The sequence below is a fragment of the Sinocyclocheilus grahami genome, unplaced genomic scaffold (assembly GCF_001515645.1).
Source record: "Sinocyclocheilus grahami isolate Dianchi unplaced genomic scaffold, SAMN03320097.WGS_v1.1 scaffold318.1, whole genome shotgun sequence".
Classification (NCBI taxonomy): domain Eukaryota; kingdom Metazoa; phylum Chordata; class Actinopteri; order Cypriniformes; family Cyprinidae; genus Sinocyclocheilus; species Sinocyclocheilus grahami.
The window spans coordinates 841,963-869,876 of NW_015505497.1; the positions used below are offsets into that span (position 1 = coordinate 841,963).

Here is a 27,914-nt window from a genome sequence, read left to right on the forward strand (position 1 = left end):
GTGTTGTGCTAATTTCATTGTTGTGGCTTGTTTTCGTCGTGTTGTGGAGATTTCATTGTGTGCTAATTTCGTTATGTTGCGGCTTGTTTCTGTTGTGTTGTGCTAATTTCGTTGTATTGTGACTTGTTTCCATTGTGTTGCGCAAATTTCGTTGTGTTGTGGCTTGTTTCCATTGTGTTGTGGCAATTTCATTGTGTTGTGGCTTGTTTCCGTCGTGTTGTGGAGATTTCATTGTGTTGTGCACAATTGCAGTGCACCGTTTTGCAGTGCATTGTGTAGTTCGATTTCTGAATGAATGATTCTTATAAATCGGTTCTTACTGAATCAAAACACTACAGTGCCACCCGTGTAATTCGATTTCTAAAGGTGTTGTGCTAATTTCATTGTTGTGGCTTGTTTTCGTCGTGTTGTGGAGATTTCATTGTGTGCTAATTTCGTTATGTTGCGGCTTGTTTCTGTTGTGTTGTGCTAATTTCGTTGTATTGTGACTTGTTTCCATTGTGTTGCGCAAATTTCGTTGTGTTGTGGCTTGTTTCCATTGTGTTGTGGCAATTTCATTGTGTTGTGGCTTGTTTCCGTCGTGTTGTGGAGATTTCATTGTGTTGTGCACAATTGCAGTGCACCGTTTTGCAGTGCATTGTGTAGTTCGATTTCTGAATGAATGATTCTTATAAATCGGTTCTTACTGAATCAAAACACTACAGTGCCACCCGTGTAATTCGATTTCTAAAGGGATCATTCTTATGCGTCAGTTCTTTTTATTAAACCAAAAAGCTCTACCAATTTAGTATGATTCTAGAACAAATGACTCTCATGAGCTGGTTCATTTTAGTGAATCAATTATGTACAGCTTACAAATTAAAGCTTATTAATTTAAATATGTCTACATAGTTTTTATTAGATTATTTTCGTTGTCGTTATTTTAGTATATTTAGTTAAACTATTCAAAAATTAGAAATGTTTTTTTGGCAACAAGTAGAAATAAAATAAGCTTAAGTTTTTTGTATATTTTATTCTATTTCATTTAATGTTTATTTCAAGTAACAAAAAATACGAATTTTTTTTTTTTTTTTACGATTTTAGTTTTAGTTAATTACAGTATAAAACCCCATTGGATTGCATATGCCACCTCTAAAAGATTAAAAAGATATTTAAAAAAAATTTAAACTTTAAAAAGTAAACAAAAAATTCTGCAATAATTGATTTAAATCAAAATATCATCATAATCATATAATTTGCAAAAGTCTCCTGAACTATAAAACACAATTTATTTTTCTTTATTTCTTACAAATATAGTTAATAAGGGAAGATTAAGCAATTCAAAGGAATACCACAAATGCAGTGTTCTTTGGTCTCTAGCGATAATATGATAACATTATTCTTGCTCTCGCTGGTTCTCGCCACAGAATCCGTATCGACCCCTGAAATGCCATCTTCCTCTGGTTTGTCCTCAAAAACATCTGACAGGTCTGAAGTTTTGGATGCAATGTCCTTGGATTCGTCGATGGATATCGTGTCCTTGTTCTCACACACAGAGATGCTGTCTTCACTCTCGAAGCCTAAGATGTCCTCCCTAGTGTCATTGCTGTCATCGGTTCGTCCACCTGCGGATATGGCGCCTGCTCGCTGGTGCTCCGGGGAGAACATTAACGGAGTACTTGAACCACCTCTGCCGAACGATCGCACAGACTGGGGAGATTCAAAAAGGAGCCGCAGGCTGCTCAGACTTGCCCGTTGGGAGCTTCTGCTGCTGTGTTTGGACAGCATGATTGCAAATCAAACCTTCTTGAGAGGTGTAACTTTATATACGCTCCTCAGAGCCGTGTAAGTAAGAAAGCATGACAGTAATCTTCAACTAATTCAATTATATGTTCATAGATGTATTAAGCTACAGCTGGGACCTTCTTGTTTTGAGTCAGCACAAAAAATACCAGCAAACAAGTCATAGTTACACAAATATTGGAATCTCTCGAGCATACGGTGAGTTAGGTTTCTGACACACTTTCTGGAGACTGAACATCTAGGAAATATTGCATGGACAAAAATAAGCAAAATAGAATCAGTTCCCCCTCTTGAACAAGCGATGTCAATGTCATATTGGCCTCATTCACTCAGATTCTCCCAAAAAAGCTGTCGAAGGCAGATGGCTCCCATCCCCAAGCCAATACACGCTGAATTCGGTTTTAGTTTGAGTTTGCTCCTCAAGAGATGCCGTGGTTTGATAGTGAATATTTAAGCGCATGGGTTTAAATAAATGAGGTGATGAAGTCGATTCGCACTTACTGTACTGACAGTTCTGCCCCATGTATTCGCCGGGACACTGGCAGGTGTAGTTTGCTTGCAGGTCTGTGCAGCTGCCTCCATTTTTGCATGGATTTTTCTCACACTCGTTAACATCTGAAAACACAAGCAGACATTCACAGACACATCTTGAAATTATTAAAAGCGACAACCTGGTAAAAGCTACAAAAGGTCAAATATTGTTTCTCATTATGTTTGATTTTTCCACAGTGATGAAAAACCTCTCTACTATCCTACCAGTTTGCACTGAAGGGTGCTTCTTTATGCATTAAATACAGAGAGGGAATATATTATTGCTTAAGTGTTGCTCACATGAGATTTTGATTATTTTTTATGTTTTAAGTATCAATAATTTTGTCTCTGATGTTTCTTGCTGAATTGCTTCAGATATACACAAATGTTGAAAGAACAGAGAGAGTATAAAGCTATAAAATTAATGTACATAGCAGCTCAGACTATTTGTTCATGGAATAAATGTTGGAGTTCATACTGAGATCTTGGACTTTTGATTGCAGACTTATTTTGAAAAATGAGCGCAGTCTTGAGACATTGTTGAGATCTCTTCTGAAAAATCTCTTCTTTAGGTATCGTGAGATTACTACAGTGTAAAAAATCCTTTGAAGTACATTTTAGAGTAAAATACAATGTCAGTCTTTCAAGATCAAAATTTCATGTTTCAACTTGGCATTTCATTGTAATCATATGTGAAATTTACTAGCAATTATTAAGTGAAAAAGGTAACTCCTAAACCCTATTTTTTTTTCAGATACTAAATACTGTTGCTCACAGAAGACTTCAATATTGAAGTATCAACTTCATCTCAGATATTTCTCCTCAGATTCCTTTAGATGGTGATCCAATATCAGACAATTTGTTCTTGGAAAATATGATGAGAAATCTTTGAGCTCAAATTGAGACTTTTGACTGCAGAATTATCTTTACAAATCTAAGCACATTGAGGCATTGCTGAGATCTCTTCTGAAAGAACACTTCTTTAGGAATCACTAAAAACGAATTTACAAAGTTGTAAATTATGCATTACTGGAGTACATTTACAAAAAAATGCCATCTCAGTCTTTCTACTGCAAAATTCCACATTTACTTCAGTGTGTTACTTGCTATTTCTTTGTAATTATCTGTGAAAAACATCAATCCTACACCCAAATTCTCCAGGTGAAACAGTTGAGATATTAAAGAGACCTCATTTGCATTTTTTGTTTTTATATGCAAAAACATATTAAACCTAAAGAACACCATTGGGTGGACGTTTAGTCATCATTTTTCATTTCCAACTCAAATCTCTTGGAAAAAAAGTAATTATTTTTCATTTTGGTGAATTGGTATTATTTGAGTCGTATGGAAACATACAGATTTTAGGAAAAAATCTAAGCATAAATGTCCACCTCTAAACCGAACGCTCAGTGGAACGTATGCAGATCAAAAGAAAACATAAAAATGATATCATACGATTACACCACCAATATGCCAAAGCGTAATTGTAATGAGAGTATGTTGTTCATTTTATAAGCAGGCATTGTAACAGATTGACCCGAGAGCAGAGCTCATGGTGTCCTATCTCAGAGTTCTGCTGCACTGACCTCTCTTTGATTTTTAAGCAGAACGAAAGGAACTCGAGAGACTTGTTACAGGCAGCAAGCCGTGGGGTCGCCCGAGCAAAAATTCAGGGATCTGCAAGGTGGAGCACAGGCTCAATTCTATCAGGTATTTGGCTGAGATAAACCACACCTTTTGGGTTTACCACAACAGAAGAGCACTGGAGGGCAACAACCAAATCCGCAGCTTAAACAGGGTCACCTAATGAGCACTGAAAGCACGGATGAACACAACAAATATGGGATTTAAGGATCTGGTGTTAGATTGCACTGATCCTCTCATGGGGTGGTGTCAAAATAAAAAGAAAAGCTAAAGGAACAAGACTTTATTGTCTGACAGAAATTATATGCAAAATAACTTGATTTGTAATTACAAAACCAGACTTACATTTTTCTGAGGTAAATGTGAGTGGGTCTTGCTCATGTAAAAACTATTGTCACGATGCTGAGTGTTATATAAGGTTTCCAGCGCTTTGCTGAGTAGTTTTAACATGTTGCTATGCAGTTGCCATACTAAATCAGTCTGATATTCTGTTCTCTACACTCAAAAACATGTTTTCACAAACTATTGAACACACTGAATTAAACGTGAAATTATAAGTCTAAAAACTGAAATAGTATTTTTTTTGTAAATCTTACTCCTATAATCTTTGATTTTTTTTTTTTTTTACAGTTTAGAAAGCCTCAGGTCCCCTTTCAGAGTAAATCTACAGGATTTTCAAATTTTTTTTAAACATGAGGAATAGTGGTAATGGTGACACAATCTTTCCGTTTAGTCCTGGAACATTACAGGGGCCACATTCTATACTTTTCTTGCATTTCAGGGACCTTTCTTTCACTAAACATTTAATCATAACAAATTTGAATCCAGTAAATTTGATGTCAGTAAGTGTAAGTGTAAATCTAAATGAATTATTCAAGTTGTTACTTGAATGCACCTTTAAGGCCTAAAGTACGTGTAATTAATGTCCTCTGTTATTAAATGCATTGATGTGAGTGGTCATATGTTAATTTGCTCATACTGTACTGGAGTTAAGTTTTGCATTGTACACTACCGTTTAAAGGTTTGGGGTCAGTAGTAAGGAAATAAATTAATACTTTAATTCAGCAAGGATGCATTAAACAGATCAAAAGTGACAGTGAAGACATTTATAATGTTACAAGAGATTTCTATTTCAAATAAATTATGTTCCTTTTAACTTTTTCTTAATTAAACATCCAGAATTAAAAATCCAGAATTCTGTTTTATCATAGTTTCCACAAAAAAATATTAAGCAGCACAACTGTTTTCAACATCGATAATAAGAAACGTTTCTTGAGCAGCAAATCATGATTTCTGAAGGATCATGTGACACTGGAATCACAAAAATAAATTACATTTAAAAAAATATTCAAATAGAAAGCAGTTCTTTGTACTTGTAATAATATTTCACAATATTGACTGTATTTTTGATCAAATAAATGCAGCCTTGGTGAGCAGAAGAGACTTTTCAAAAACGTATCTGTAAATTATCTGTAGTAACTCTTTTATTTTAGATAAGAAACAAAAATACTGATATGACCCCCAAAACAAAGCATTGTTTTTTATGTTGCCGCATTCATAGTGAGGAACGACCATTGGCATTCAGCTTCATGTCAGTCATGTGCATCCAAGCACCGCTGTCAGTTGTGATAGAACGAACTCGTCCTGATTGGTGGGATTCCCTCCATGGGGCCAAAGTCCAGCCAGTCAAGCAAGTAAATTGGTGTGAGGAACAGAGGGGGGTTGGTCAGCTGTCATGCTGGATTTGTGGTACTGGACACTTCTTCCACAGTAAAACACAGAGTCTATGACCTAATAAATGTTGCTTTGAGATGTCCAAGTTCCTTTTGGTTGCCTCTTCTCCTGATCAGAGCCCGTCTGGGAAACGATGCCCGTGCCATTATTGAATGCATGCTGATTTCAGCATTTTCGCATTGCGTTCAGCAGAAACGCAAATTCAGTGTGCCGAGTTGTGCCAAGACAACTAGGTTAATGAAGTCAGTGGTGCTTTACACAGTATGATCACTCAGTCAGAACCAGCGGTGGATCCTGGCATAGTTGATATAGATGAGGATGGCAGCGCTCCCTGAGGTGGCATGAACTTCACTTCTTTATGGCTCTTCCACAACACTTTCACCAGATTGCACCAGCTCTCCTGTGAACCTCTTACTGAAAATGAATTGTGATCTAGCGGGTAACTTTTTCAGAGCAGCTCCCTGTGCTATAATTTTCATTCCCTCTTCTGCTGCTGTCTGTCTGTCTGCTCGCAGATGCGGGCAAAGTACTCAACTCCATTACGTGATACAAGATACTGCTTGTCAAATATTACTCCATTACAAGTAAAAGTTGTAAAGACAGATTTTTACTTCAGTAAAAGTACAGAAGTACTTGCTTTTAAAACTACTTAAGTACCAAAAGTAAATTTCCTTTTTTATGTCAATGCACTGTTTTATTGTTGTACGTAATACTTGCAATACTTCTGAAGCAACTTACAATACATTACACCTACTGAATACACTGACTAGCTTGTAGTATCTTTGGAATAAAGAGCTTTTAGAATGTTAAAAAAATATTTACACCCCTACCCACCCCCACAAAAGCAGGATGGTAGTGATCTCACAGTTCTGACAGTGTGTGCACACATCTATGTGTAGCCATTCATCCACATTTGAACAGAGTAGACAGTGAAATCCTGTAAATACAGAGTGATAAGAAAGAAAGAAAAATCAAACCTGCTTTAAAACCCAGCAACACAACTGTAGCTGTATAACTTTACAACAGCAACACTGCTTTAACAAAAAAGCAAAACAGCAAGACTTATTTGACATCAAAACAAAAATAAAAAAAAATGCTGTCTAATCGCTCTCGCTGTACTTTGATGTCATACACAGAATGGTCTGTGCAGTGCTGCTTCAGTCAAACACCTTTTGTGTTTTATTAGGAGACGTACAACAGTTCTTCTGTGGCTGTGGTAAAGTACAGATACTCAAAAAGTGTACTTAAGTACAATACTCAAGTAAATGTACTTAGTTACTGTCCGCCTCTGTCTGCTCGTGGTAAAAGTCACCAACATACAGGTGCATCTCAATAAATTAGAATGTCGTGGAAAAGTTCATTTATTTCAGTAATTCAACTCAAATTGTGAAACTCGTGTATTAAATAAATCCAATGCACACAGACTGAAGTAGTTTAAGTCTTTGGTTCTTTTAATTGTGATGATTTTGGCTCACATTTAACAAAAACCCACCAATTCACTATCTCAACAAATTAGAATACTTCATAAGACCAATAAAAAAAAACATTTTTAGTGAATTGTTGGCCTTCTGGAAAGTATGTTCATTTACTGTACATGTGCGCAATACTTGGTAGGGGCTCTTTTTGCTTTAATTACTAATTATTTTGCTTTTAAATTCAGCGTGGCATGGAGGTGATATATATATATATACATTTTTTCATATATAGATTTTATTATATATATTATTGAATTTAATGTAATAATTATATGATTCTTTCTTTTTTCATTGATTTTTATTTTATTAAAGACTTATTTCCTTTTTTCATTTTCTTGGTGGAGGTCTAGCCATTTGACATCATGTATTATTTTCATTTATAGTTTACATTTAATATAATATCAGTTTAGTTTAATATAATATACTACCAATTTATTTTAGCTTTTTTTAATTCTGTTTTTTTTTTTTTTTACTTATCTTTTCTAACAAATCTTACTGAAACTCTTCACGCTTGTAGGTAGTTTTTTTTTTTGGTCTAGTGACATCCCTGTTTTTTTTTTATACATGTCACACTCAGCTAAACATCCTGCATGAGGTCAAAATGCTGTGAAGTCTAATTATTATGACAAAAACTGAGCAGGTCATGGGACCCGGGGCAGATAATAAGACCGAATGTCATTCTCTAAAAAAATCAGACCAAAAAATAGTCTGAGATTTCTAAGGCCTTTGCTCAGTCTCTTTTCACCAGTCACCCCCCTGCTACTAACTGAGCCTCAGTGTCTTATCTTAGCTGTACTTTCACTCCGGCATTAATTATAGACTACGCTTAGAAGTCAATTCAGGAGACAGTGCAAATTAAGGTCACGGATGCACATGTGTGATGTGTATATTAGGCAGTGCAGAACAGAGCTGAATATTCTTTCTTCCATTCCATGAATAATGCAGGCGGTGTGAGGTAACCACAGAAACAAGAGAATCAGGACAAAAACAAACCAAATAAAAACCAGCTCTGACAGCAAACAGATAAAAAATAGCTCTTTGTTTATTACATTCCTGTCACTTTGCTAAGTGTTCTGGCACAATATGCTGTAGAAGTTTTTTTGAGACGAACTGAGGCAGAAAAACATTGATTTTCACATTAATGTGCATTGTGCTTCTACACTAGTGAAACTAAAGCCATAAAATACACCACTCTAAGTGAGCTATCTTGACATATGTTCTTCCATCACTGTGGCAGAAGTCACTTTTCAAGTGGACGATAGTTTCATTCAATCTGTATAATTAAACTAGATGTGTTATTCTGGTAGCTACTGTAGATATAAACATGTTGACTGCTGAGTTGTGGCAACAATGAAAATTCAACATACACGTATTTGCATGGTTTTAAGGTGCACTATATTCACTGTACGTATTTTTGAACCCAATTTTTTATATGTATAGTTTTTATATGTATATTCTTATAAATATATTTTTATATTTATAAAAAAAATCAGATGCATATTTTTAGATATTTATCAAATTTTTTTATGAATTTAGTCATTTAACAAACTTATAAACAGGAAAAAAGCTATTATATTGATTATATTATATTATATTATTAGATATAAAAATTTTAGCAAATGGCTGCAATATAACAAAGAGTGAAAAATTTAAGGGGGTCTGAATACTTTCCGTACCCACTGTATATATATATTCAAAACGTTTTACATTTAATTTTAATTAATTTAATTTTAAAGTGTGTACATGTGAATAATAAAAAGTTCCCCATAGCGACCCCTAGAGGACGCAGTGTCTCGTTCCCTACTCAGGGAACCATGGTTACATAAGTAACCCGAGACGTTTTCTTATCATTAAAATATTGAAATAAATGTCTCTAAAAATGACAAGGTTTCTTACTGTGTTGGCAGTGGACACCATCGAAGCCAAGCAGACACCTGCACAAATACCTGACAAAAGTGTCGCCACGGTAGGTCTCACTGAGTTCACATACCCCTCCGTTGTGACAGGGGTTTGGGCGGCAGGGCCCTGAATGACAGAAACGCACAGTATCTGAAATCTGCAGGGTTCATTTGAAGTGCTATTTAAAATCCTACTAGAGTTTATTGCAGGTTGATTTGTAAGTGAACTTGATGCTCAGTGCGCTTGATGACATGCACTTTCCCCACACGGTCATTATTATTTCATGTTTTTCAGCTCAGTCTGAACATGACGCTAAATACTGCATTAGCTATAAAAGACGACTCAAGAAAGTGTGAGTTTCTAATGAACACTAAGCAGATGTTTAAATATGAATTAACTAGTGAATGGAAATCGAGGCTGACATCATTTATGTTCACGGCTCATAAGCCGAACATGAGCCATCTGTTTAATATGCCATTCGTATCTGGAGTCTCAATGAGCAAAGCGCTCTTGAGCCTTTCTTAAAATGAGGAAAACAGGCTACAAATAAACAAACTCACCAATTACCGGTTGCTCTTCCCAGCCTGATGCTGTTAAAAAAGCAGAACACACAATTTGTGAGATTCTGATATATTCTATCTGCACTATTAAAAAGAAAGATTGCAATTAGATGAAACCGTAGAATCTTCTACAGCTCCACTACAAACGTTTTAATATTTAGTTCTTTAAAAACATCATTTCCTGCTCTAATTTTTACAGGGAAAAAATTTAAAAATGCTAGAATAAATACATGGTATTCACTCCAAAGATGAAAACTACAATGAAATATATATAGTTTTATGCAATATAATATACAATACGATAACAACACAGAGGAACGCTATCACAAGAACCACTATCAGAATGATTTTTTCCAGCTGATGAATGATTAAAACACTGACAGCCAATCAGAATCGACCTTTAAAGAGCATTTAAAGCACAACAGTATTATTGTGCGTTGGTGTGGATGCTGATATCTTTATTGTTTGTTATCTTTAAATTTAACATTCTTGGTGTGAACATGTTAACTTATCATATATGTTTTATATGTTGCATTATACTATATGTAATTATGAGGTAAAATACTCAAGTATATAGTTTTTGCAAGTAAAAACTATGAATTACTATATAATTTATAGTGAAAAACTCAGTCACATTTGACACATTACATATGATTATATTTAATCTAAATAATTTTGTTTTATCTCATTTTTGTTATATAATTCTCATTAAGTGTTTGTGTGAAATTTTCTATATTTATAAGTCAAAACTCCAATCTGAAGAATTTACACTAAATTTTATCTAGAATTTATTCTAATTTACACTGTTAAAAATTAAGGTTCTGTATTGGCATTTACGGTTCTATGAAGAACCTTTAACATCCCTGAAACCTTTCCAGTCCACAAAATGTTCTTACGTAGAAAAAATGCTTCTGATTATTACAATATTCTAAGAAATAATGGTTTGTGGCTTTTAAGATCTGTTCACAGAAAGGTTCTTTGAGGAAATAAAATAGTTATTTCTATTGCATACAGAAAACCTCCATTTGGAACCTTTATTTTTAAGAGTGTATGAAATGCCAAACTTAATCTCCAAAAACCCATAACTCAAAATATGATTCTTGATAAGGATTCTTTGCTGAATCTGAGAAGCTATATACGTATAAGAGTGTGGGGAGATGATCTAAATCATGTGAACTCATGAATGATATGTTGTCAGATAATGAAGAATACTCATTATAGCAATGCAACAGAAGAACCAGTTTTGGTTCCCCAATGAACTTTTCAGTAAATAGTTCCTAAAAAAATAACTTTTTTCTTAGTGTGAAGAACATTTCAATATTCTAATGAACCTTTTGTCCAGCGGAAAGGTTCTGGATGTTATACGTAGGTTCTTCATGGAACCATAAAGAACTTTTATTTTTAAGAGTGTAGGCAAACTCTTAATAAAGCTCAACTCAGAGACACATACTGTATCACTCCATACATTTTAAAATGTGTTTTTAAATCGCAAGAAATAAAATCTCACGGGCCTTTAGGGTTCTCAAATCCAAAAGGACAAAAACTCACAAGAAACATTTTCATCAGCTGGTGTACTGGGACAGTCAGCACCGTTCTCGCACGGAACCGGTTCGCATACTTCACCTACAAAACATGAAGAGATATAAACAGGAAATGAGCAGATCTTCTTTTCCAAAGACAAGTCACCTCTACAGCTTGGAAAAAGTGTATTGCGGAGTGATGCACGAGAGTTTGTGATGCTATATCCACAGCCACGCTGTCATTTCGGCCTGAATTATTCAGCCACAGGAATCTGCAGAGTAACTTTGAGTGTTTACACATGTGTCCATGTCGGCCAAACTTTGGAATACACTTGCCGACTCTTAAAGATGCTGCACAGATGTTTGGCGATGACAGGATGCCAGTGCTTCAGAAGTGTGTAAGGTTAAGTGAGGTGGAAGATTAGAGAAAATATTTTGTGTTAGGAAAGAAACACGGCTGACGGAGCTGTCTTGTTTCACACTGATCCGACACAACCTGAGGGCATGAAACTCACAGAGGATTATAGTAGCGCGCTACACACTGCCTTGTGCTTTCCAGTACAATGAATTTCACACTGTCATATTTGTTGTGTTACTTGCATTAACACAAAAACACTGGCACTGGAAACTTGTGGCAATTTGATTATGAATAACACAGTGAATCGGCAAGGAAATGAATGACTCCTCAAAGCTTACAGTTTTAATGTACCATGGTAATTCAGTTTCCACTAAAAAAGTAGTTATTGCTGCTGGGATAAAACTGTGGTACTGTAACTTCAATAAGAAAAAAGTAATACAGTTACTATGGTAATACCATAGTTGTTGAGTCAAGTACCACGGTTTGAAGTGGACTACCATTCAAAAGTTTGGGGTCGGTACGATTTTTTCTTTTAAGAACTCATTAAATTGATCGTAATGACAATAAAGACATTTATAATGTTACAAAACATTTCTTTTGAACGTTCTATTCATCAAAGTTCCTAAAAATGTAGCAGTTCCCACAAAATATTAAGCAGCACAACTCACATTTACAATAATAAGAAATGCTTGAGCAGCATATCAGAATGATTTCTGAAGGATCTTGTGTCAGTGAAGACTGGAGTAATGATTCGGAAAATTCAGCTTTGCATCACAGGAATCAATTACATTTAAACATATATTCAAATAGACAACTAACTTTAATTTGTAATAATATTTCACAAAATAGCTGTTTTTAATATTTTTTTATAAAAATGCAGCCTTGGTAAGCATAAGAGTCTTCTTTCAAAAATATTTAAAAATCATACCGACCCCAAACATTTGAACAGAAATGTACTACTCAGAGAACAATGTAAATACCATGGTAAATTAATTTGATAATCATTCAGTACCATGGTATATACAGTTCGAATGACATCCCATAATGCATTATATATTTTACAGTAAAAACTGTAATAAGATATTTTGGTGGAACTATGGTTAATAAGTAAAACAATTGTAAACCATTTATCATTGTTTTGTCAGGACCACTATCGTCAGAATGATAGATACTTAGCATAAAGTTTGGTTTGGCGGTATGGTTCTGTTCTGGGCAAAAAACCTCCCTGCCCATCCATGCAGCCTGTCATGAATGAGCAGGGAGAGCAGCAATAATAACCCCCCCAGGGTTAACAGAACAGAACAAGGCAGATATCATTAATGTACTTAATGATATTTAAGTGTAACACTTTATTCAAGATAAAGGAGTCTGATTAGCAAGGAATATCAGAAAGCTAAGTCCTGACTGTGGCGAAAGGTGGAGCTGGGGATGGAGGAGGGTAATTTGCTCCGAAGCAAGCTAAAAAGCTGCTGAATAATACTGAATACAGCTTATATAGGAATGCCGCGATAGGTGTCGTATTCCTATAGGTAGATGTGATCAGCTGAGAATCAGCTGATGCAAGCTTGACTCACGTGACCTGCCAGAACTAACACTAAAGCTTAATTTTTGAAAGCAAAACAATGATAAAAATCATTGTAATAAATTATTGGCATGCAAAAACAACAGGTTTCAAGCTAAAAACAGCTCTAATAAGTAAGATTACAACATAACACTAACCCATGCAGCTGATTTCTAACGAAAACTCAGTGACAGTCCAAACTAAGTCATTCCATGTAAAGGTCAGCCAGAGATGCACAGTCAGTATGACATTTAACATGATCACATAGGGCTCAGCTATTAAAAACACAAGGAGATGTTTCAGGCTCGAAGATGATAACAGTGTTTAGATGACTATTTATTGTGCATATGACCTCTGGGTCACCTTAAAGTAACATTAAACAAATATCCCAGCTCATAACAGCACTGTAATATGCACAAGCAGGCGCTTTACTATTCATTGCCATCTTTTTGTGTCAAGCAGCTGTGCTTGCATTAATGTCATATTTAATTGAGCGTCTGTTAGAGGGCGCTGATAAAATCATATGCTCGAAATAACCCGACATCTCATTATCATCTCCCTCATGAATTATATCTGAGGACATTTGAATAAAAACACTGAAGTGATGCTGCAGATGTCCGAGCTGTGAATAAACGCACCAAACGTTGTCTGGAAGTTCTGATGTGTGTTATGAACTTCGTTCTGTGCAAATGTGAGGTGTGTGTTAAACACACAGAGTTGTGTTCCGTGAACTCACCCGCAGATGTCGGATGTGGGATGGATGCGCCAATGCGGACGACCAGGAACAAAAATAAAGGCACCATCGCGGGGGAACTTGTGTATTGTGCAGCCTCGATGCGTCCCGTGTTTCAGCTGCGATGCAGATATAATGGCAGAGAGACTCGCAGTGAGGATGTCCGGTGATGCTGTGACTCCGAGCAGTGCTGCTGCTGCTGCTGCTGCTGCTTCTTACTGCAGTGATGAAGATGATGATGGAGACCCGACACTGGCAGGATTCACAGCATCAGTGAAGACGCACCCACTGATCCATACATCCTCAGAAAAACACAACTTTCTTTTATAGAGTGCATTGAAATGTTGCTACTTGATATAGGCTACATTACAAAACCAACAAAAAGAAATGAAACCAAAAAAAAAAAAAAGATAGAAATAGGGGCCCTTATTTGATTTGCCTTCCAATATCCCTGACTGCCACGTGCAAATGTAAAATGTTTTAATGTCTCATAAACACACGATGATATTGTATCTTTCTTTTTCACGATTATTGTATTACCTGAAAAAAAATCACGTATTAAATCGTAGATAATCATGTCCCCTGGTGTGCTCTAAATTATTACAAAAGGTTTATTTATTACACATATATTATAGCTACTACTTCATATAGCGTAGTCGTATATTTACAGTATAGAGTGATTATGATTATGAAAGTTGTGTCTGTCGCCCTCTGTAGGCCCAAAGGAGTAAGTAACAGAATTATATGCATTCCTCCTCGAATTAATTGATCATTTTAACCCGATTAATGTGCGTATTTCGCATATATTGCTTCTAATACTATGACTTGTTATGAAACCGAGAATATATTTTCTAGAATTTCATATTTTAACACAGTTTCTACAGACTGTTACCTCAGAACTGTAAATCTGTGGTAGGCTATTTCGCATAAATTGCCTCGTATACTAAGTAAAACGAATATTCTGATTATCCATGTATAATTATACTCATCTTTAATGATTAAAAACGTATAACTTGTTATAGAACCGAGAAAATTTCTAGTTATTTTTTTTACCTCAGTACTGTAGATGCGTGATACGTGATGCCACCGCTGCCTTTAAAAATAAATTACATTTAAATATAAATTACATTTAAAAGAAACCCTCATATCCATAATTTATTATGATGATTTGGCTGTAGCAACAATAACTTTAGGTGACTATTTGGGAGAAACTTGTTACCATGGTAGTTTTGTTTGTGACGCGGCACAAGATGCGGCGGGAGGACGGGCTCACGCGAGTGTTTGAGGGGCGCAAGGGCTGCGCGAGACTTCACAACACAACTCAACATGAAACTAGCCGAAGTGAGTGTAACAAAAGTAACGCAAAGCTTCCTTAACATCATCTTTAACATCTCTTCCCAATTTTTTAACACTCCTGCCTCACTGTAAATAAATCTAAGCGCTCAACTAACCTCAAACGCTGGACTTTTGTGGAGACAAACTTGGCCAGAACCAAACTACGCTAACGAGCTAACGCACATAGCCGTCATTTGTATGCAGATTTAACTGTATTCTGTTTTTGTTTAGTCTTATTCTAAGCGAAATGCAGTTCCTTGTAATAGATCTGATGTTTATTCCCAGAAAAATAAGATCGTGTTGTGATTACAAAGGCAAAAAGGCGCTAGCATCATGTATAAACAATGATACTTCTAAGGCATATCACAGTATTTGACTTTTTCTGTGTTCGTCCTTATTTTCAGATTAGGAGAAAAGCGAACAATGAAGATCTGAAGCTGTCTGTCTTGTGTTAGACCCAAACCACCAAAGTGAATTAGAGAAAACTCCTAAAAGGGAACAAAGGTGTAGTTGTGGGTTTCAGGAGGGGAAACCCTCCTGAACACTGTCAGCTTTCATAGCCAACTTCCCTGGGTGACAATGATGGCAACCCATGGTGGCAGCGAGGAGCCTGATCCCTTTTCGGTGGTGACCCGGATGGCTGGGGCAGGAGGAGATGGGACCACGCATTTACCAGCCTGTCGTGGTCAGGGGATACAGATCTCGGACCTGGGCTCAGCTTTGTCCGTCCATACCACGGTTTTACCACCTAAACAGCCTCCTGGGGTCACATATTCTGTATTTGGAAAGGATCCGAGACCTGGAGCAGTCATGTTTGCCTCAAAGGCAGGTGGTATTAGTGCTGGACATGTTATATTGGGGTCTTTTTCAGGTGTTGGGAGGGGGATGCCAGATCCTCCACATGAAGGTGCTGTCGGTCGGATACCATCCGCATCGCTGAGTCCTGAGGTGTGCCTGGTGGCCCCTTCGTTTCTTCCACTGGGCATCGTTGAAGAAGGTGATACTCTGGATGTGCAGGAAATTGGGGAGGATGAGGAAGTTGTTTTAACTCTCACCGCACCACCTCCTAATCAGTGAGTCGTGTAATATGACATCCCAATTTATGCATCCCATGAGTGTTTAAAGGGATAGTTCATCCAAAAATAAAAACAATGGCTGAGAATTAGCTCACCCTTAGGCCATAGAAGATGCAGGTGAGTTCATAGAAACTGATTTAGAGAAAGTTTATCATTACATCACTTGCTCACCAATTGATCCTCTGCAGTGAATGGGTGCCGTCAGAATGAGAGTCCAAACAGCTGATTAAAAACATCACAGTAATCCACACGACTTCCTCAATTATCGTCACATGAAGTGAGCTGAAATCCATCATTAAAGTTTTAGATTTTAACTGTTGCTTCTTTCCAAAATACAAGTCCATAATCCATAATAACGCTTCATAATAAAGTCCATCCTCTGTTGTCCTCTCACATCAAAATCCACCAACCTATTTGTTTAGAACTATTTTGGGCTGTTTTTGCTTGTAAGTGGTGCTTGATCTGTGCATATTTCTCTTCTGATTCAGGCGAGACTTTTTCACTGGAGAAAGCAATATTATGGCTAGAGGATAGGTGTTAAAAATGTCTTGATGGATGTGTTTCTCACAAACACGCAGCTAATCTCTTCACAAGATGTTAATTGATGGACTGGAGTGGTGTGGATTATTTGTGGATTATTGTGATGTTTTTATTAGCTGTTTGGACTCTCGTTCTGACGGCACACATTCACTACAGAGGATCCATTGGTGAGCAAGTGATGTAATGCTAAATTTCTCTGCATCTGTTTTAATAATGAAACTCATCTACATCTTGGATGGAGTCAGTTTTTAGTAAATTTTCATTTTTTGGTGAAGTATTCCTTTAAATTTGAACTGTGATGAAAATAATAAAAGATTTGTGATGGAGTTTGTAACTCGACAGGTGGTATCATGGGAAGCTGGACCGGATGATCGCAGAGGAGCGTTTGCTTCAGGCCAGGACGACTGGCAGCTACCTTATCAGGGAGAGTGACCGCCGACCCGGCTCATTTGTGTTGTCTTTCCTTAGCATGACCAACACAGTCAGTCATTTCAGGTGTTTGTTTATCTGTTATCTTTCTCTGCAGCTTTAGAATCAAACCACATCTTTAAATAGAATTAATCACTAATGGTCATGGCACATCTTTATTTGCAATGTGCTTGCATTTTAATCTGCAAGGTTTTGTGCCTAGATAATGAGATGGTATCTGTGACCTGAGTAATGAATGTTTGCAGGATCATCGCCATGTGTGGAGACTACTACATTGGAGGCCGTCGTTTCTCCTCTCTGTCAGATCTGATTGGTTATTACAGTTACGTGTCCTGTCTGCTGAAAGGAGAGAAGTTGATATCACCAGTCGCCCCTCCAGAGGTAGACATTCAGTGTAGTATTTATTAGCAGAAAAATTTTAATTTTCACAGTATATATATATATATATATATATATATATATATATATATAAAAAAACAATGTTTTGTTTTGTAAGCCTGTTGAAGACCGCAGGAGGGTGCGAGCAATTCTCCCATACACCAAAGTGCCTGAAACTGATGAGATCAGGTAACTTGATTTTATGTTACTTTCAAAAATATACTATATATAAAGTTTGGGGTCAGAAAGTTTTTTATTTTTTATTTTTATTTTTTATTTTTTTAAGAAATTCATACTTTTATTCAGCAAGGACACTTCATATTGATCAAAAGTGACAGTATAGACATTTATAATGTAATGAAAGATTTATATTTCAAATTAATGCTGTTCTTTCTATTCATAAAAGAAAAACAATGTATCATGGTTTCCACAAAAATATTAAGCAGCACAACTGTTGTTGCTTTTTCTATTGATAATAAGAAATGTTTCTTCGGCATATTAGAATGATTTCTGAAGGATCGTGTTACACTGAAGACTGGAGTAATGATGCTGATAATTCAGCTTTGTCATCATAGAAATAAATTACATGTTAAAGTATGTTCAGAAAGTTTACTTAATTAGACTTCTTGTGCTCACAGTTTCTTCAAAGGCGACACATTTATAGTCCATAATGAACTGGAGGACGGCTGGTTGTGGGTGACTAATGTCCGAACAGATGAGCAGGGTCTTATAGTCCAAGACCTGGTGAAGGAAGTGGTGAGTAGAAACACTGTTTAGAATAAACGAAAAATAAACATGTCCATAACTGGATGAATATGTATATATACAGTATTATGACAGGGTGTCCTATATTGACACATTCACAGGGACGTGAAGAAGACCCACATGAGGGGAAAGCGTGAGTTTGATTCTTTTGTTTCGATTCCTGGTTGAGTGGTGTTAGTTTCCAGTAGTAATACAAACTATACACTGCATAAAATGAATAGAAATACATGATGATTTATGATCTGCTCAACATCATCTGTATTTTTCAGCTGGTTTCATGGCAAGATCAACAAGCAAGAGGCTTACAACCTACTGATGACAGGTCAGTCAGAAAAAATGTTTAAAAGCAATAAACCGCGAAGGGTTACACTTGCTTAACTCCTGTAATCGCTCTCCCCAGTTGGGCAGGTGGGCAGTTTTTTAGTGCGCCCGTCTGACAGCACACCTGGGGACTATTCGCTGTACTTCCGCACCACTGAGACCATCCAGCGCTTCAAAATCAGCCCCACACCCAGCAACCAGTTTATGATGGGAGGCCGATACTACAACAGGTAAATGCGATTTGGGAGCATTTTATGACTTTTGGAATGGATTAAATTGAGTTTCATGACACATATTGCTTGTGTTTTCTTGCTTTTGTTTGTACAGTATTGATGACATCATTGAACACTACAGAAAGGAACAGATAGTTGAGGGCCACAACCTTAAAGATGCTTTATCTGTCCAAGTATGTGCAACAACTATTTTTCAAAAACTCTGATTCGTTTTATTGATGTTATTGTGTGAATGATTTGAAATGTGTGATTTCATCAGCACCAGGAGCAGGTGCTTACTGACACCGTCGAAGGCAAAGAAATCTACAACACCATCCGTAGAAAGACCAAGGACGCGTTCTATAAAAACATTGTTAAGAAAGGATATGTCCTGTTCAATAAAGGTATTGCCAACGTTTCAGTGTAGTTTTACATTGAAGACCTTATCAAAATCATTTTAGTAAGATATTAGTCTTGTCTTTTATAGGAAAAGGAAAAAGATGGAAAAATCTATATTTCATCCTTGAGGGAAACGATTCCCAGCTGATCTACTTTGAGAGTGAGAAACGAGCAACTAAACCAAAGGGTTTAATCGACTTGAGTGTTTGTTCTGTGTACGAGGTCCATGACAGCATGTTTGGCAGGTTTGTTCCCCACTGTATTATGCACTGATAATAGTTCAACTTTAGGTTCGATTGAAATACATTTAGCAATTTTTTATTTATTTTTTTCTGCAGGCCAAACTGTTTCCAGATAGTTGTACAGCACTTTAGCGAGGAGCAGTGTATCTTTTATTTTGCTGGAGAGACCCCGGAACAAGCTCAGGTACCGATGTCTTCATTAGCAATGCTGGCCAATACACTTTCATCAGAGTAACACTGTGTCCAAATGATAGATTTTCTGTCTTGAGGTTAACATATGAAATACTGCATTTGTCAATCCCAAAGGGAAATTTCATACATCCCAAATCCAGCTCCAAATACACCACTTTTCAAAAGTTTTGGGTCAGTCAGATTTGTATTTTTATTATTATATTATATTCAGCTAGGAAGCATTAAATTGATCAAAATGACAGTAAAGACTTTTACATTGTAAAATGATCTTTTCATATAAATTTTGTTTCCAACATTGATGAAAATACAAAATGTTTCTTGAGAAGCAAATCAGCATATTGGAATGATTTCTGAAGGATCATGTGACACTGAAGACTGGAGTAATGATGCTGAAAATTCATCTTTACCATCATAGGAATTCATTATATTTTGAAATATTTTAACATAGAAAACTGTTCTTTCAAATTGTACTAAATTATATTTCATAATATTACATTTATTACTGTTTTTTAATCGAATAATTGCAGCTTTGGGGAGCATAAAGGACTTCTTTCAAAAACATTACAATATCTTACCGAAACCCAAACTTTTGAACAGACATGTGTATAGATTTAAAAATAATATGATCTGTTTGGCTGTAATATTGTCATGCAGCTGTGAGGATAGAAAAATTGCCTTTGTAGAACACTGTTAATATAATTCTCTTCAATTTGTTCTTGTACACTTCGTTCTTACACCCTTCAATTGCGTAGGACTGGATGAAATGTCTGCAAACCTTTTGTAGTAACCTTAGGAAACCCAGCCAGCCCTGCTCAAACAAACGCCTGCGTCAGGTAAACTCTCAGTTGCTTCCTGTTGTTGTTTAATGTCATGAATTACAGCTGTTACTTCCCATGTTTTACATGTATCTTTACAGGTCAGTAGTTTATTTCTGAATGTTGAGGAGGCTCACCACCTTCCTAGTAAACATTTCACAAACGCCTACTGCAACATTTACCTGAACAGCATTCAGATAGCCAAAACCCATCCGCGGGAGGGCCAGAACCCTGTGTGGACAGAGGAGTTCATTTTCGAGTAAGCCACTTCCTCAGATATTGATAGTAATTCTATAAAATCGAACCTTTTCATTAATGTTTCCCAATATTCCTGCAGTGACTTATCCAGTGAAATCAACAGGTTTGAGATCAGCCTGAGCAACAAGACAAAAAAAAGCAAGGAGAATGATATTTGTACGTTCTTTCTTATTACTTCATGCTCAGACTTTCAAAACGGTTTCGTATAACGTATGCTCTTCTCCTGCAGTGTTCATGTGCTGCCCTCTGTGTCGGCTACAAAGGGGTCAGATGATTGACGAGTGGTTTCCTCTGAGTTCCCACGTGCCTCTGAAGAACGTGGCGCCCAGCTCACTCCGGCTGAGAGTGCGCTACTCTGTGGAGAAGATCATGCCCGTGGAGGTGTACAATGAGTTAAAAGAGGTTGGGTACATACATGAGTTGATATATAAACAGGGTCAGCATTTAACTCGAATTCAGTTACTGGACAGTTGGCTAGTAACTGGCCAAGAATTTACAATGCATTTCAGTCACAATATAAGAACATTAGTCTGACCCCTGCTGATGAAAGTGCAATTATTTGTATTGAAAAAATAAATGCTGACACAAGAAACTGAGGAATCAATGCAATGTTGCGACAAAAAAAATTATTCAAGTTTTTTCGCCCATTTTATTGTCCGCCATATAAAAGTAAAAAAAAAAAAAAAAGCCACATGATTTAATGTATCACTGATCATCCAGTCATATCCTGAAGTCAAGTAATGCACTACCTATAATTTCCCTCAGAAATATGTCACATTATTATGAAAGCCTATTTCTGCCATGGAATAAAAAAGGAAATTGTGACTTTTTTATCTTATTTGTATATGCAAGGAAAAAAGGTAATTTGATTTATTTTTAGAAAAAAAGCCACAATTACCGTTTTTATTTTTCTATTTTTTTTTGGTGTAAACAAAAAAACTTTGTCACACTTGAAAAATGTAAACTCAGAATTCTGAGAAAATTTTATTTATGAAAATACAGAGTAATGGCCAGTGAAAAATATTTCTGGCAGTTGAGACCATTGTTATTTTAGTTCATTGCTTATTATTTATATATTGCTAAAGTATTTTATTAAAAACATTTTAGAATTAGATTTTTATATTTTCTGATTTTATTGTTATATTTTAAGTAATTATGTTGTGCTTTTGTCATTTTTATACTAATTTAGGTTGATTTATTTTTATTTTGACTTTAGTTTTAGTTTAGTTTAAGTTTTTATTTAATTCCAGAATTTCCAGTTAGTAATTTTAGTGCTTAAATTTATTTCTGTTAGTGGTGAAGGTAACATTTCAAAATAGTTTCAAAAGTATTTAATTTCAGCTGTATTTCAATCAACACGAGTTTTTTCGCCCATTTTATTTTCCGCCAAAAAAAAGTAAAAAAAAAAAAAAAAGCCACATGATTTAATGTATCACTGATCATCCAGTCATATCCTGAAGTCAAGTAATGCACTACCTATAATTTCCCTCAGAAATATGTCACATTATTATGAAAGCCTATTTCTGCCATGGAATAAAAAAGGAAATTGTGACTTTTTTTTATCTTATTTGTATATGCAAGGAAAAAAGGTAATTTGATTTATTTTTAGAAAAAAAGCCACAATTACCGTTTTTATTTTTCTATTTTTTTTTGGTGTAAACAAAAAAACTTTGTCACACTTGAAAAATGTAAACTCAGAATTCTGAGAAAATTTTATTTATGAAAATACAGAGTAATGGCCAGTGAAAAATATTTCTGGCAGTTGAGACCATTGTTATTTTAGTTCATTGCTTATTATTTATATATTGCTAAAGTATTTTATTAAAAACATTTTAGAATTAGATTTTTATATTTTCTGATTTTATTGTTATATTTTAAGTAATTATGTTGTGCTTTTGTCATTTTTATACTAATTTAGGTTGATTTATTTTTATTTTGACTTTAGTTTTAGTTTAGTTTAAGTTTTTATTTAATTCCAGAATTTCCAGTTAGTAATTTTAGTGCTTAAATTTATTTCTGTTAGTGGTGAAGGTAACATTTCAAAATAGTTTCAAAAGTATTTAATTTCAGCTGTATTTCAATCAACACGAAAGTTTTTAATTGTTTTAGTTAAAAGTAGTAACCCTGGTAGAGACAATTCATTATTAGTAATTGGTTTATTTTAGAACTGGCAACTCATTCCAGCATATGATATTTGATATTTTCCAGCTGGTTCTGCTGAAAGAGTTGCACGTGATCAGTGCTTTGGCCCACGTGTGTGGACAGGACCGCACTCTCCTGGCCAGCGTTCTGCTCAGGATATTTAGACATGAGAACCTGGAGGCCCAGCTCCTCAGAGAGCTCAATGACCGTGAGATCAGCGCTGAAGGTACTTCTTTTATTCCTCTTCTTATGCTGCATGACTGAATTCATCAGAATTATTCACAGAGTTGCTTGTTTTTCCAGATGAAGCGACGACTCTTTTTCGTGCCACCACTCTGGCCAGTACTCTGATGGAGCAGTACATGAAAGCTACAGCCACTCCATTCGTGCATCACGCTCTTAAAGACACCATCCTCAAGATCATGGAGTCTAGACAGTCCTGCGAGGTATTTCTCAGATTTTTTTGTGTTAACCAAAATCGCATAGAGATCATCATGCTTAAATATCCATATCGTAGCACTTTTTTTCCCCACTGAGGTCCTCTAATAATGTTAGTTAAGGTTTCTTGCACTAAAAACTATGGACTAAAAACTGACATTTTATCTCACAGTTCTGACATTTTTTCCCTTGTAATTCTGAGTTTATTTCTCACAATTCATTTTTTTTCCCCCCATGTAATTCTGAGAAGAAAAGTCTGTATTGTGGGATACAAACTCAAAATTGTGGAAAAAAGTAAGAATTGTGATTGTGAAAACGGTCTCAATTACCTTTATTTTTTTATTTTGTGGCAGAAGCAAAACCAGAATTGCGACATATAAAGTCAGAATTAAGAGAAAAAAGATGATATGTAAACTCGTAAATTAAGAGAAAGGAGGTCAGAATTCTGAGTTTGTCTCAATTCTGAATTGCAAGGAAAAAATCTGAATTGTGAGATAAAAAAATAATACTGTTCATAATGTAAACTCAGAGGTTAAAAAAGTGATTTGTGAGATTTAAAAAATTACCTTTTTCATTTTTTTTTATTCTGTGGTGGAAACGGTCTTCCATAAAAAAACTATAATTGAATTATTATGATTGATTCGTATGTTATATCACAATTATTTAATTACATTTAATTATTAATTAGATATTGACATCCTCTCTTTAACACTTCGAATGAACAGAATCTTTAATATTTCAAAAATCTAAATGACCTATTATGATTTATGACTGGCTAACATGTTTGCATGTCAAATTATGTTATCAAAAAGCTTCAAAAATGAATGAACCCTTTAAAGCTGATGCATCTTAGTTCAATCTTGTAGATCAATCATTAGCCTGCTAAACATATGTTGTTTCCGCTGTAAATTAGCTCAATCCATCTAAACTGGAGAAGAATGAGGATGTGAATGTGAATCTCGCTCATCTCCTGAGTATTGTGTCTGAGCTGGTGGAGAAAATATTCATGGCTGCTGAAATCCTCCCTCCGTGAGTCACTGTGTATATAAATATACTTCTGCCAATAAACTCTGTGATCAGAGCAAGGATATAATGTGAGAGAATGGAGTTTTATACATGTTGATTTCTTTTTCGCAGGACTCTCAGGTTCATATATGGATGTTTACAGAAAGCTGTACAGCAGAAGTGGCCCAGAAACACAACCATGAGAACTAGAGTTGTAAGGTATGGAAATATGTTTTGTTGGAGGACAAAATTTGATTTAGTAATAAAATAATGAATTTAATACAGTTAAAAATCTTACATTATATTAATTAGTATAAATGTATCAACGGCTATATAATAAAATGTTTTACAAAAGTAATTTGTTTTTCTTTTCCAGTGGATTTGTCTTCCTCAGATTGATCTGCCCTGCTATTGTCAACCCCAGAATTTTTAACATCATTGCAGGTGAGCTGTGATTGGGCTATTCAGATTGTTCCGTTTTTATTAAATAGGCATCAGATTTTAAATATAGAAATGTATAAATCTTTTTAATGTAAAAAAAAAAAAATTGGTCTATTTGTGCAGATCCACCTTCCCCTATCGCATCCCGGACACTCACCTTAGTGGCCAAAGCAGTCCAAAATCTGGCCAACCTGGTGGAATTTGGTGCCAAAGTAAAAGAAACACTTTAAATGGATTTGAATAGACGTTAAAGACTTCTCTGGTTCTATAATTGTTGCTTTCTTTAAATATTTCATTTTGTCCCATCACAGGAGCTGTACATGGAAGGAGTAAATCCATTCATCAAGAACAACAAACACAGAATGATCAAATTTTTGGGCGAACTTGGGGTTTGTCAACTTCTCTAAAACTCGTTTTACTGCAAATATTGCTGAAAAAATTTGGTGTAGTAATAATTACAGCGAAACAGCAAGTAACACATTGAATTAAACAAGGATTTTTTTTTTTAAGTAGAACGACTGAATTAGTATTTTCTTCTTTTGAATAATATAATTTTTTACAACTTTTTTGTAACTTTTTTTTACAGTGTAATAAAAGAAATAAATTAGATGTCCTCCAGGGGGCGCAAATGCTTCATTATCCACATTTTTAAACACCGAAATACTCAGCGATGAGTTAAAATGGAATTATCGTCAAATGTATTTATTTATTTTCCAGATAACCACAATGATTAAGTCATATTCACATGCCCTTTGCCATATGTCTAGTGTGTCTTTACTATTTGCATGCATTTGCTCTATTCAGAATGTCCCAGAGCTGCCAGAACCCACAGAGCACTTTAACACTGACCTGGCCCGTGACCTCGCTGCCCTACACCAGCTCTGTGTCTCGCACTTAGATGAGCTGAGGATACTCAGTAATGAGAGGGGCGCGCAGCAGGTACCATTATAACTTAATAAAATGTTTAATGATGATAGCCAGTACTTGGGTGAAATTGTTCTGTTTCTCTCACAGCACATCTTGAAAAAACTCTTGGCAGTCACTGAACTTCTGCAGCAGACCCAAACTCAGTATGCAGTGACCAACAGCAGCCGATAAGACTGCAGGATTTCACTCCGCTACACACTTTAAAAGCTTTTATGTGTCTGTTCTGTGACATTATAAACCACTTTTGATCATAGTCGTCACATTAGACAGACAAGGCAGTGAGTGAATGTTTGTTTACCTGCACTCCCTTATTTACAGAATGTGTTTTCATAAAGAGGAAAAAAAATTATGAAGCAGAAGAAACGTTTCACAGTTGTCTTGAAAGGGACGGTGATGTTTTCCAGGTGACAGAAGTGATGTTGTCCAGATTCATAACTACTGTTTGCGCTCTGCAATGTCAAACACTATTACAGTTTTTCCTCTGAAAACAAACTAAAACCACATTTTACTTAAAAATCTGTGATGCTTGACAAGTGGAGAAGGATGGGAAAAAAAGCATGTAAACTCACCTGCTGCGAAAAACATGCCTTGGAAGACCAAATATGTTTTATAAATTTACACAGTCTGGTTTGTTTTCTTTTTAAATGTTGTGCTTGAGCAGGCGATCAAGAGAAAACATTTATATCTGATTTTATATATATATGTCCAATATAGGAACTACCAAGAAATGCAGAAGAATGTATTTTGTATCAAAACAATTTTCATATTTGGAATCACAAAATTGAAAATAATGCTTTTTGCTTTTGCTTTTTTCTAAAATGATTTCCTGACAATATGCATAAAGATGTGAGTGAGATTACACTATCAGGTATGCATGCACTTATTTAATACGTTCTTGTAAAAATACAGTGATTGTTTTCTAATATATATGCAAATAAAGGAATTTTGTCATTTGTTTGTCTGTTTGATTTCTATGAATTTCTTACAATTTTTTTGTTTTTGGTATTTAGTGTCCTTTTAATATGTTGTATTTAAGGTGGATCTTACCTCCCAGGAATAAATCTGAATATTCAGATTAAAGTCCATCTTTTTATATATGTATATATAGTTACACAACACAACCTTTAAAATCTTAACAGATTTTAAAACGATAGGCATCATACACAACATAAATGGTTAAGACAGACACGTGACAAATGAAATTGTGTAATACGTCATTCTGAAGCTTTAAAAAAATCTGCAGACTGGCCCTCGAATTTTGGCAAAACTTGTGTAGTGTACTCCAGCCTTAAGATCATAAAAATTTATTTTAGGTAATAACATATATATATATATATATATATACAGGTGCATCTCAATAAATTAGAATGCCGTGGAAAAGTTCATTTATTTCAGTAATTCAACTCAAATTGTGAAACTTGTGTATTAAATAAATTCAGTGCACATAGACTGAAGTAGTTTAAGTCTTTGGTTCTTTTAATTGTGATGATTTTGACTCACATTTAACAAAAACCCACCAATTCACTATCTCAACAAATTAGAGTATGGTGACATGCCAATCAGCTAATCAACTCAAAACACCTGCAAAGGTTTCCTGAGCCTTCAAAATGCTCTCTCAGTTTGGTTCACTAGGCTACACAATCATGGGGAAGACTGCTGATCTGACAGTTGTCCAGAAGACAATCATTGACACCCTTCACAAGGAGGGTAAGCCACAAACATTCATTGCCAAAGAAGCTGGCTGTCCACAGAGTGCTGTATCCAAGCATGTTAACAGAAAGTTGAGTAGAAGGAAAAAGTGTGGAAGAAAAAGATGCACAACCAACCGAGAGAACCGCAGCCTTATGAGGATTGTCAAGCAAAATCGATTCAAGAATTTGAGTGAACTTCACAAGGAATGGACTGAGGCTGGAGTCAAGGCATCAAGAGCCACCACACACAGACATGTCAAGGAATTTGGCTACAGTTGTCATATTCCTCTTGTTAAGCCACTCCTGAACCACAGACAAAGCTCATAGCCCAAGTTGCTTGAAGTCCAGTGTTAAGTTTCCACAGTCTGGGATGATTTGGGGTGCAATGTCATCTGCTGGTGTTGGTCCATTGTGTTTTTTGAAAACCAACGTCACCCGTTTACCAAGAAATTTTGGAGCACTTCATGCTTCCTTCTGCTGACCAGCTTTTTGAAGATGCAGATTTCATTTT

At 35.6% G+C, this 27,914-nt stretch overlaps 2 protein-coding genes across 4 annotated transcripts in view; one reads left to right on the plus strand and one right to left on the minus strand.

Moving 5' to 3' along the window:
- LOC107602080 (EGF-like repeat and discoidin I-like domain-containing protein 3) overlaps positions 1-14,013 on the minus strand; it is a 34,215-nt gene extending 20,202 nt beyond the window's left edge. Inside the window, exons 1-5 of one of the 2 annotated variants that reach the window (XM_016294490.1) lie at positions 13,801-14,013; positions 11,174-11,248; positions 9,626-9,655; positions 9,063-9,191; positions 2,284-2,397 (exon numbers count right to left, since the gene is read on the minus strand). In XM_016294490.1, the coding sequence (XP_016149976.1) occupies positions 2,284-2,397; positions 9,063-9,191; positions 9,626-9,655; positions 11,174-11,248; positions 13,801-13,867 (415 nt within the window). In that variant the 5' untranslated portion in view covers positions 13,868-14,013. The remainder of the gene's footprint in view (positions 1-2,283; positions 2,398-9,062; positions 9,192-9,625; positions 9,656-11,173; positions 11,249-13,800) is intronic. The other variant, XM_016294491.1, reaches the window with a different exon arrangement.
- A 1,059-nt stretch (positions 14,014-15,072) lies between these two features.
- LOC107602079 (ras GTPase-activating protein 1-like) lies at positions 15,073-26,487 on the plus strand. 2 transcript variants are annotated; one of them, XM_016294488.1, is made up of 26 exons: positions 15,073-15,138; positions 15,537-16,205; positions 17,091-17,243; positions 17,423-17,558; positions 17,674-17,744; positions 18,194-18,311; positions 18,422-18,453; positions 18,590-18,642; positions 18,721-18,871; positions 18,969-19,047; positions 19,134-19,257; positions 19,341-19,497; positions 19,591-19,678; positions 20,439-20,519; positions 20,603-20,760; positions 20,839-20,915; positions 20,989-21,161; positions 22,968-23,127; positions 23,205-23,347; positions 24,253-24,368; positions 24,477-24,563; positions 24,721-24,788; positions 24,909-24,997; positions 25,097-25,174; positions 25,590-25,724; positions 25,800-26,487. In XM_016294488.1, exons 2-26 carry the CDS (start codon positions 15,712-15,714, stop codon positions 25,881-25,883), a joined length of 3,105 nt encoding a protein of 1,034 aa, XP_016149974.1. In that variant the 5' UTR covers positions 15,073-15,138; positions 15,537-15,711; the 3' UTR covers positions 25,884-26,487. The 2 variants fall into 2 exon arrangements, with proteins under 2 accessions (XP_016149974.1, XP_016149975.1); XM_016294489.1 differs by lacking the exon at positions 15,073-15,138 and adding an exon at positions 15,312-15,328.
- The last annotated feature ends 1,427 nt before the right edge of the window (positions 26,488-27,914 follow it).